The 12,236-nt window shown below is 36.2% G+C and overlaps 1 protein-coding gene across 1 annotated transcript; it reads left to right on the top strand.

Annotated features, from left to right (window-relative positions):
• The first annotated feature begins 9,435 nt into the window (after positions 1-9,435).
• On the top strand, positions 9,436-10,381 carry LOC112605655 (olfactory receptor 10T2-like). Its single transcript, XM_025355379.1, is given in 3 exon segments — positions 9,436-9,868; positions 9,871-10,323; positions 10,326-10,381. Coding segments are annotated over 3 exon segments (942 nt in total).
• The last annotated feature ends 1,855 nt before the right edge of the window (positions 10,382-12,236 follow it).

Here is a 12,236-nt window from a genome sequence, read left to right as displayed (position 1 = left end):
AAAGAGGAACTCTAATATATTTTAACTAAAGTAAATATAATTAAACGTAATGTATACACTAAATGGCACATAAATCATAAGGGTTTAGCTTAATGAAAGTGTTACAAATTGAACATACCTAATAAATAGCTTCAATATTATGAGAACCCTGTAGGGCTTCATTGTACTGCCTCTCAGGTATTACATTTCTAAATATAACTTCTATCCTGACTTCTACCACCATCATTTTGACCTTTCCTTGATCATTATATAAATGGAATCATACTGTGCTTGACCTGTATCTCTACATATCATGCCTATGATAATCTTATTTTCTTTTTGTTTTTCTTCAGTAGACTTTATTTTTAGAGCATATTTAGGTTCACAGAAAAAAAGGTACAGAAAATATCAAATTCCCTTGTGGCCTCCCTATCCTGCACAGTTTTTCCTATTAACATTCTGAATTATTGCAGTGCATTCTTTATTTGTTAAACCAATGTTGACACATTATTATTAGCCTAAGTCCATATATTTTACATTTGGTTTCATACTACATATTTTCAGAACTGCATAATATCATATGTCACAATTACAGTATTATACAGAATAGTTTCACTGTCCTAAAAATGCCTTGGGCCCCACTTATTTTTCCCTCACCTCCTTCTCTGAATCCCTGGAAACCACCAGTGGTCATTTTATTATTTCAATAGTGTTGCTTTTTCCAGAATGTCATGTAGCTGGGATCACATAGTGTATAGGCTTTTCAGACAGCTTTTTTTTATCTTAGCAATACACATTTAAGGTTCCTCAATGACTTTTCATGGCTTGATAGCCCATTTATTTTTCTTCTTTTTAATTTTCATTCTTTATTTCTTTTTTTATGTACTTTAAGTTTTAGGGTACATATGCACAACGTGCAGGTTTGTTACATATGTATACATGTGTCATGTTGGTGAGCTGCACCCATTAACTCATCTACATTACATATATCTCCTAATGCTATCCCTCTCCCCTCCTGCCTCCCCCCACCCCACAACAGGCCCCAGTGTGTGATGTTCCCCTTCCTGTGTCCAAGCGTTCTCATTGCTCAATTCCCACGTATGAGTGAGAACACGCAGTGTTTGGTTTTTTGTCCTTGCCAGAGTTTGCTGAGAATGATGGTTTCTAGCTTCATCCATGTCCCTACAAAGGACATGAACTCATCCTTTTTTATAGCAGCATAGTATTCCACGGTGTGTATGTGCCACATTTTCTTAATCCAGTCTATCATTGATGGACATTTGGGTTGGTTCCAATTCTTTGCTATTGTGAATAGTGCTACAGTGAACATACATGTGCTTGTGTCTTTATAACAGCATGATTTAGTAATGGGATGGCTGGGTCAAATAGTACTTCTAGTTCAAGATCCTTGAGGAATCACCACACTGTCTTCCACAATAGTTGAAGTAGTTTACAGTCCCACCAACAGTGTAAAAGTGTTCCTATTTCTCCACATCCGCCCCAGCACTTCTTGTTTCCTGACTTTTTAATGATTGCCATTCTAACAGGTGTGAGATGGTACCTCATTATGGTTTTGGTTTGCATTTCTCTAATGGCCAGCGATGATGAGCATTTTTTCATGTGTCTGTTGGCTGCATAAATGTCTTCTTTTGAGAAGTGTCTGTTCATATCCTTTGCCCACTTTTTGATGGGGTTGTTTGGTTTTTTTTCTTGTAAATTTGTTTCAGTTCTCTGTAGATTCTGGATATTAGCCCTTTGTCAGATGAGTAGATTGCTAAAATTTCCTCCCATTCTGTAGGTTGCTTGTTCACTCTGGTGGTAGTTTCTTTTGCTGTGCAGAAGCTCTTTAGTTTAATGGGATCCCATTTGTCAATTTTGGCTTTTGTTGCCATTGCTTTTGGTGTTTTAGTCATGAAGTCCTTGCCATGCCTATGTCCTGAATGGTGTTGCCTTGGTTTTCTTCTAGGGTTTTTATGGTTTTAGGTCTAACATTTAAGTCTTAAATCCATCTTGAGTTAACTTTTGTATAAGGTGCAAGGAAGGGAAGGAAGGGATCCAGTTTCAGCTTTCTACATATGATTAGCAGTTTTCCCAGCACCATTTATTAAATAGAGAATCCTTTTCCCATTTCTTGTTTTTGTCAGGTTTGTCAAAGATCAGATGGTTGTGGATGTGTGGTATTATTTCTGAGGACTCTGTTGTGTTCCATTGATCTGTATCTCTGTTTTGTTACCAGTACCATGCTGTTTTGGTTACTGTAGCCTTGTAGTATAGTTTGAAGTCAGGTAGCGTATGCCTCCAGCTTTGTTCTTTTGACTTAGGATTGTCTTGGCAATGTGGGTTCCTTTTTGATTCCATATGAACTTTAAAGTAGTTTTTTCCAATTTTGTGAAGAAACTCATTGGTAGTTTGATGGGAATGGCATTGAATTTATAAATTACCTTGGGCAGCATGGCCATTTTCACAATATTCATTCTTCCTATCCATGAGCATGGAATGTTCTTCCATTTGTTTGTGTCCTCTTTTATTTCACTGAGCAGTGGTTTGTAGTTCTCCTTGAAGAGGTCCTTGACAACCCTTGTAAGTTGGATTCCTAGGTATTTTATTCTCTTTGAAGCAATTGTGAATGGGAGTTTACTCATGATTTCACTCTCTGTTTGTCTGTTATTGATGTGTAAGAATGCTTGCGATTTTTGCACATTGATTTTGATCCTGATACTTTGCTGAAGTTGCTTATCAGCTAAAGGAGATTTTGGGCTGAGACGATGGGGTTTTCTAAATATACAATCATGTCATCTGCAAAGAGGGACAATTTGACTTCTTGTTTTCCTTACTGAATACCCTTGATTTCTTTCTCCTGCCTGCTTGCCCTGGTCAGAACTTCCAACACTATGTTGAATAGGAGTGGTGAGAGAAGGCATCCCTGTCTTGTGCCAGTTTTCAAAGGGAATGCTTCCAGTTTTTGCCCATTCAGTATGATATTGGCTGTGGGTTTGTCATAAATAGCTCTTCTTACTTTGAGATATGTCCCATCAATACCTAATTAATTGAGAGTTTTTAGCATGAAGGGCTGTTGAAGCTTATTAAAGGCCTTTTCTGCATCTATTAAGATAATCGTACGGTTTCTGTCTTTGGTTCTGTTTATATGCTGGATTACATTTATTGATTTGTGTATGTTGAACCAGCCTTGCATACCAGGGATGAAGCCCAATTGATCATGGTGGATAAGCTTGTTGATGTGCTGCTGGATTCGGTTTGCCTGTATTTTATTGAGGATTTTTGCATCAATGTTCATGAGGGATATTGGTCTAAAATTCTCTTGTTTTGTTGCATCTCTGCCAGACTTTGGTATCAGGATGATGCTGGCCTCATAAAATGAGCCAGGGAGGATTCCCGCTTTTCCTACTGATTGGAATAGTTTTACAAGGAATGGTACCAGCTCCTCCTTATACCTCTGGTAGAATTCGGCTGTGAATCCATCTGGTCCTGGACTGCTTTTGATTGGTAGGCTATTAATTATTGCGTCAATTTCAGAGCTTGTTATTGGTCTATTCAGGGATTCAACTTTTTCCTGGTTTAGTCTTGGGGGGTGTATTTGTCCAGGAATTTATCCATTTCTTGTAGATTTTCAAGTTTATTTGCATAGAAGTGTTTATAGTATTCTTTGATGGTAGTGTGTATTTCTGTGGGATCGGTGGTGATATCTCCTTTATAATTTTATATTGTGTCTATGTGATTCATCTCTCCTTTCTTCTTTATAGGTCTTGTTAGCAGTCTATCAGTTTTGTTCATCTTTCCAAAAACCAGCTCCTGGATTCATTGATTTTTTGAAGGATTTTTGTGTCTCTATCTCCTTCAGTTCTTTTCTGATCTTAGTTATATCTTGTCTTCTGTTAGCTTTTGAATGTGTTTACTCTTGCTTCTCCAGTTCTTTTAATTGTGAGGTTAGGGTGTCAACTTTAGATCTTTCCTGTTTTCTCTTGTGGGCATTTAGTGCTATAAATTTCCCTCTACACACTGCTTTAAATGTGTCCCGGAGATTCTGGTATGTTGTGTCTTTTTTCTCATTCGTTTCAAAGAACATCTTTATTTCTGCCTTCATCTCGTTATATACCCCATAGTCAATCAGAAGCAGGTTGTTCAGTTTCCATGCAGTTGTGCAGTTTTGAGTGAGTTTCTTCATCCATTTATTTTTCTACTTATCTGTTCTTTCACCAATACCACACTGTCTTGATTACTGTAGCTTTACAGTAAGTCTTCAGTTCAGATAGTGTCAGTTCTTCAACTTTGTTCCTCTCCTTCAATATGTTTTAAAATGTTGATTTTATTTTTATTCATACAAGGTAAGACCAGCGGATCAATAGATGACTGCCATTGAAAGACAGTTGATGACTTAGAGTTCCCGAGTGCCTGAGTGGTAAGGTGGCATGTCATCCCATGTACCATGGGGAGAACACAGAGCACAAAGTTCAGTTGTAGGCAGAAAGCAAAGGGAAGTTTTGGAGAGCCTTTATAGTGATTTTGAGGCAAAGCAGGGTAAGTGATTTTGAGCAGGTTTAGAATTGGTTAGTTTAGACAATTTCACTGGGTTCCAGGACTATTCTTCGTTCCCTGATGCCTGGCCCTGGGGTGATTAGGATAAAGGAAACAGTGTCCCTCAGTCCAAGAGCATGCAAAAATAGGCAGTTGTGGGTATGACTTCTGGGTGTGTTCGATTGCACATGAAATGAAACTTGCTTGTTATCTCTATGAATTGCTAACCCCAGAAGGGTCAGTTTTTCCTGGTCAGGAAGGCCCCAGATAGAAAAGCATTGAATATGGAAACTAGAAAACAAGTTTAATATCTAATTTTTGACTCCCCCATTTGTTAGATTCTGGTCTTTAATTTCTCTCCATCTCATTCTGTGATTCTCTCAAATCAACAGCTTGGGTTTGTAATTTCATCCAGATAAATAAATGTCCTCAGAACAGAAGCAATTTCCAATGTTCCTCTATGGATTTTGCTTTCTTCAGATTTTGGCTAAAAATTCTTACTATACCTTCAGCTTGTCAATAGGTTTCTACAAATTTTAAAAATATTTTCCCAGCAATTTTGTTTCCAGAAAGAACGTTTTCTCATGTGACCAGCCAAGCCACTACCAGAGTAGGAGTTCTCAGTCTTCCTCCTCATTCCTTTTTCCTTTGAGTGTCCTAGGCACAAAACATTTACTATTGACTTTTTACTCTCAATTCTTATATTTCTACTTGGCTTGTTATTCCAGAATGTTTTTGTTCATAAAAACATTTGCTGAGTCTCAGCCCTGGTTGTGGTAAGGCGATCCCTGCTGGGGGTGCTCATCCTTGTAGCTCCCCTGCTGTTAATGTCACAATAACACTGAGCATCGTTATACCTCTTATTACACATAGATCTGCTTACATCTGTCTTCTCTACTAGAGCAGATCAATTCACATATTTTATCTTTGTATCACTATGATGCTTTATATACTGCTCTCTAAATCATGGCACTCAATGAATGGTTGCTAGATGAAAGTCATTTCCTTGCAATAATTCCTAGGAGAGAATTAAGATATTCAGTTCTTTGAATTTTTTGCAAGGTTTTGTTTTAGGAGAACAAAGACTACTTATGTAATTCCCAAAAGTGCCAAGCATACCTGCACTCTCCAACCCCTGCCTTCATCTCTTATGCCTTATCAAAACAGTTTTATTGTATATCTCCTGGTTGGAGAATTTGGTTTCTCCTTCCATTTCAACATTTTGTAGCCTTGATGTCAGAAAATCACTGCAATACTTATCTACATTTGTAGTGCTGTGCAGAGATCGAATGTTTTATTGCCATTTGAATTATTTTCTTCTGGTATTAAATAATATGTCCTTGTTCAAGGTTAGTCGTTTATTTCTCTCTTGGTTTAGCTCTTATTGAGTCTCAGAAGGCCTTACTCCTTAGAATCCCAGAAGGCTATAAATATTCTCAAATACAATTATATAGAATCTGAATTGACATATGAATATAGACCAGACTATTTTCAGCTCTTATTTAAGACTTAAAAAGGTTTGGACAATTAAGTCTGCATATACGCTCTTTATGTAACGCTTCAGTGCATTTTCTTCCAATTATTTAATCTTCCAGGACAGATGTCATTGATTTTACAACTGACTTTCTGCTGCCTCTTTCAATATTTAAAAGACCTACCAGACTATAAGTCAGCAAACTCACATGACAGCTTCAGTGATCTTTTGAACAAAAGTAGGTAAGTCTATTTTCTTTATCAGTTACTATCAAAAGAAATAGTTTCTACCAAAAATTCAGATGTGAATTCAGTTACATAGTTTTTATTGTTATAAAAAAGATTCGAGCCAAAGTAAAACTTTATTTGCTCTTTTCTTGAAATAAAAAAGCTTCCACTCTGATAGAGTGCACACACACACACAAATACAGACACATACACACCCATAGACACCCACCCCATCTTAATGTATCAAATTTAAATGCTGAGGGGCCAAACAACAGAAGTAACTAGAAAGACATGAAAACTCATCAGTGTAGATTTGTCTTTCTTAAATAAAAGATGATTTTGAGAAAAATCAACATTTAAGAATGACATGAATTATAGTAGAACAGAGAATACATTCTAGAAAAAAATAGCATATGAAAAAACTCGTAAACAAAAGAAGAATTAAACCATGCCATAATTTATTAAGTATTTAATTAGTGTCTGTTATGTGCCCAGTTTTGTTTGCAGCTGCTGCAGATTGTTTAGAATACATTGCTATTCCCCCTGTCTCAAAGAAAGATTGTAAATAGGGTTATGAGGCATCTACATAGGCAAATTGATTTATAAATTAATACAAGATAGTACCTAACCTTTTCCCATACATGCATGATTTTAAAATCCCTAAGGGCTACAAAGAGAATGAGCTATCTGTATGGACTCTAGTAGGCAGGGAAGCTTTATTGGAGAACATGGGACATGACAGGGATTTGAATATGAAAAACAATGGACAACACAAGTACATGAAGCAACCTGAAAAACAGATATAAAAACAATACTAGTGTTGTGGCCAAGATTAGAGGATATTTTGTATATGACCAAATTCTCATGTAAGTCACAAAAAAAAGAAGCTGATGATATAGGGAGACATTGAAAGTTGTTTGATTCATAAAACTGTGATTGAAATTAAGCAACATCCCCTGGAGCTTCCTTGCCTTTGAGTGTTTTCATCAATCATATCCTTGATTTGCTTACTTTCCTACCCCTTTTTCCTTTTTTCTTATTTCCCTAATCTTAGGATTAAAGAGAATAAAACTCATGTTGTAAAATTTGATAATTCAAATCTTGGATAATTAAAATGAAATTATTCCAGAAAAATCAGAAATGCTAAAAATAAGTTTTACTTGAGCAAGCAGTGCAAAACTATGCTTTAGTCCTTTGGGAAAAGCATATGGGCAAATCATCTTCTCATATGGTAAAGAATGGGTGCCATAAAATGTGGTAAGTAGAAAGTGGATTTGAAGTTAGAAGACTTGAATTCTGGTACTAGATCTACCACTTGAGTGTATTATTTAATTTTCTGACATTCTAATCAAGTCAAAATCTTTTAGCATATGATAAATCACAAACTATGTTATATTCTACAGACTCACTTTTTAATTAAAAAAAAAAGTTATTCCTGCACTTAAGAAGCTTATAATCTATAAACAGTGCCAAATACATAAGGAGGTATGTTCAATGCGACAGGTTACATGTAAGGATGAGGATCACAGGTTACTCTGCCCAGGAGAGGGCACTTAGTACACTTGCCTTACCTGTGAGATAGAGACACACTTTGGCTATCTACCAGGATGTTAGAGTCAAAATGAGGTAGCTTAGGTGAAAACATCTTATTTTCTGCAAGGTCTGATACAAAGGAAAAAGCTGTTGTAACAGGTGTGTGGAACTACCTAAGCAAATAAACCACAACAGAGATGATGAACAATGAACAAACCCAAGTGTGTCATGTCAAACAACTCCTAACATTTTATAGACATTAAAGTAGCCAACAAGTTGGGAGATGTTGAGTTGTGCAAATATTACATGTGGTTTCTCCTGAATCTCTGAAACTGATTCTGAAAGTAAAAATGATTAGGGCTCTGGAAGGAGGAATAACCTAGACTACAAGATAATGAGAAGTTCCTGAGATAGTTTCTTCTCTTTCTATTTAGCACTTTCTGGCTATTTTATTTGCAAGAGATTCAAAGTGTGTTCATGTTATTTCCTCTCCTTTCTTCAATAGAAAGAAGACTTAACCTAAGACTTTCTGCTCCACCCCATCCCTACGGATCATTGATCTATTTTGTTTCATAGACAGATATGCCATAACCTTGTGACTCAGGTTTTACACTCGTGTCCCTTCACAATTCCAGAAACATACAGAACAAGTATCATAGAATCATAAAAAAGAATTCAAAGGCTATAGACTCCTTAGATAAAAAAGGGTAGATTTATTAAAGAACCCTGATTTGATCATTCCACAATGTATACATGTATCCAAACATCACATAATACCCCATAAATAGGTATAATTATTAGTTGCTAATACAAAATAAAATTTAAAAAGAAAATAATTTTTAATGTAAACATGACAGTTCTTTCTTTAACTGTGCATATTTAAATTTTTGCTCAATTTTGAAAAAAGAATCTCAAGGATAAGAACACATGAGTCAAATGCAGAGAAACTGTCCTGATTTAAGGGTCCAGGCTCTTCTAGTGTTCAAGTATCAAACCAGGATATTTGCCTCTCAACTCCTTAGTTGTAAAAGCAGCCGACACATAGATTGGAGTTACTATGTGTTAAATACTGTTTCAAGTACGTTACTGATATCATCTAAGTTAATTCTTATAATAATCTTAAATAATATCTTCTACTATTATTTATGTCTTACAAATGACAAAAACTGTCACACTGAAGTTCACAGCTCTAAGTGCAAAGGCAAGTTTCAAACTCTAGCATTCTGGTTCCTGAGTTCATGCTTTGAGGCACAGTGTTTTAGTGCCTTTACAATAATGCTAATTAAATGATTGTTATATTAGGAAAAGAAACCAAATTACTAAGTTAGAATATACACCCAAAGACCAAATACATACAGTACAAGAAAAACAATTTAAATTTTCTATTCCATATTAAAGGTAATGTTCTACTTAAACTGAGAGAATTTTTTCACTTTGTTAAATAGTTGGATTCTTTTAACTTTGGGGTATGTATATACTGTAGATAATCACTTCTCTGTTACTTCAGATTAATAATTTATTGGAAAAATCATTAAAGATGCTGTCTATGTCTAGATAGCCTAAGAGAAAGAGATGTTAATATTATGAATCTGACAATATACTTAAAGTGAAGGCGTTGGGAAAATGTTCTTATTACAACGATAGTTATCATTTTGTCTCTTTCAAACACTTTCACAGAAAGTTATTCAGATGCAAGGTTTCAACAAAACCACTGTGGTTACACAGTTCATCCTGGTGGGTTTCTCCAGCCTGGGGGAGCTCCAGCTGCTTCTTTTTGTCATATTTCTTCTCCTAAACTTGACAATCTTGGTGGCCAATGTGACCATCATGGCCGTTATTCGCTTCAGCTGGACTCCCCACACTCCCATGTATGACTTTCTACTCATCCTTTCATTTTCTGAGTCCTGCTACACTTTTGTCATCATCCCTCAGCTGCTGGTCCACCTGCTCTTAGACACCAAGACCATCACCTTCATGGCCTGTGCCAACCAGCTCTTCTTCTTTCTTGCCTTTGCTTGCACCAACTGCTTCCTCATTGCTGTGATGGGATATGATTGCTATGTAGCCATTTGTCACCCTCTGAGGTACACGCTTATCATGAACAGAAGGCTAGGGTTGGGGTTGATTCTCTTTCAGGAGCCACAGGTTTCTTTTTTGCTTTGGTGGCCACCAACCTCATTTGTGACATGCCTTTTTGTGGCCCCAACAGGGTTAACCACTATTTCTGTGACATGGCACCTGTTATCAAGTTAGCCTGCACTGACACCCATGTGAAAGAGCTGGATTTATTTAGCCTCAGCATCCTGGTAATTATGGTGCCTTTTCTGTTAATTCTCATATCCTATGGCTTCACAGTTAACACCATCCTGAAGATCCCTTCAGCTGAGGGCAAGAAGAAGGCCTTTGCCACCTGTGCCTCACACCTCACTGTGGTCTTTGTTCACTATGGCTGTGCCTCTATCATCTATCTGCGGCCCAAGTCCAAGTCTGCCTCAGACAAGGATCAATTGGTGGCAGTGACCTACACAGTGGTTACTCCCTTACTTAGTCCTCTTGTCTACAGTCTGAGGAACAAGGAGGTAAAACTGCATTGAAAAGAGTTCTTGGAATGCCTGTGGCAACCAAGATGAGCTAACAAAAAATAAAAATAAAATTAGGATAGTGACAGAAGAAATCAAAGGCATAAAATTTTCTGAACTTTGAGGCAGATACTGTCTCAGACAGTATTTCCAAGGATTAAGACTACTGTTGCCTTTTTATTTTCTCCTATTTCAAAAAAAAAAAAAAAAATGCAAGTCAATCTACACACTATATTGTCCAATGTCTAGTTAAAAAGAAAGAATTCACACTTGGCAAAAAGAGAAAACCATGAGAGTTTTTCAAGGAAAGACACAACCAAAACAAATATAAGGACAAGAATTGCTTTTCCGGTTGGAGAGACAGAAGAACAGGGTCTGAAGTGGCTGGGAGCATTTTATCCAGGACACAGGCATTCATCAGTAATACATTTATCTGTGTACCAAGTCCCATTCAAAGAAGAAAAATTAAAATGAACAAATATATAGGTTATGGTGGTTGGGACTGGTTAGGTGAGAAGATGAACACTGAAAAAAATATGATAATGCAAGATAATCAGATCAGTTAAAAGAATATAAATAAAGGGTTATGAGAATCAAAGGAACTAGTATTTATTCCATTTAAAAGAGAGAAAGATTTAGAATAACCTGGATGAAAAGAGGGAAGAGAAAATTTAAACTGGGCCTTAAATGAAGAACAAGATATTAATACTAAGAAACTGGGTTTTACAGTGACAAAAATGTTAGTGGATATTATCAGAATTGTTGATAATTCTAGATTTTTATTATGCTAATTATCAATTAAACATTATTTTTGTTTGTAGTTCTTGTTTTGTTTTCACTTAGCTATATGTTTAAGTCTTTCAGATGATGTAATTTTATTTAATAATAGACTAAAAATAAACAATAATGACATCTTCACACTTGCTGATCAAATAGAACACAGTGCTCTGAAGAGGCAAAAATGGCCGTAATTTCTATGATGGTCATAGCGTAATACTTATAAGAACCTAACATTTTATTGATTGCAATAATATAATTTGAATTATAAACACAGATCAGGATTGATTTTAAATCTAAACTATCATTTTCAAGCTACGTAATTTAAGAAATGTTATTTAAAACTATTAAAACCAATGAGCCTTGAATTTTTTCATCTGGACAAGATTTCTTTTTGAGTAAATATGTGAACTGTCTCATTTTCACAGTGCTTGGATTCTAGTTAAGGGAGCCAATTGCTGTTAATTAGATCCTTTTTCTGCCCAGAGACTCAATCCATACTAGAATTAAAACCTGCTGATTTGTTAAAATTATGTTACATCTCACAAATGAAAAGCTGAAATATCATTATTTGTATGACTGTGAAAATTACGTGTAAATTTTTTTTGAGACAAGATTTTACTCCCATCACCCAGGCTGGAGTGCAGTGGCGCTATCTTGGCTCACTGCAGCTTCCATTTCCCGGATTCAAGCTATTCTGGAGCTTCAGCCTCCCAAGGAACTGGGACCACAGGCGCCCACAACCATGCTCGGCTAATTTTTGTGTTTTTTGTAGAGACGGGGTTTCACCATGTTGGCTAGGCAGTTTCAAACTCTTGTCTTCAAGAGATCTGCCTGCCTCACCCTCCCAAAGTGCTGGAATTACAGGAATGAGCCACTGCCCCTGGCCAAAAATATTTTTATATAGCAAACTAACCAGCATGCTCTATTCCCTCTGTAAAGCGCCCTAATTTCCATGGCACAATAAGCACTCATGTTTAATAGATTACTTTCTTTTGTGCCTGCATGTTTCTGCCCCTACAAGTTGTGGTGGGGATTGGGGGTTATGCTCAAAACCACTTCTGACAGTTGTATTTATTATTCTATTTATTCTACTTGTAAAATGTAATTTTTTACTATGTAACCTAATAAAGT

This window comes from Theropithecus gelada, chromosome 1 (genome assembly GCF_003255815.1).
Source record: "Theropithecus gelada isolate Dixy chromosome 1, Tgel_1.0, whole genome shotgun sequence".
NCBI lineage: Eukaryota > Metazoa > Chordata > Mammalia > Primates > Cercopithecidae > Theropithecus > Theropithecus gelada.
The sequence above is the reverse complement of the archived record's forward strand: the minus strand, read 5'-3'. Positions and strand labels throughout refer to the sequence as shown.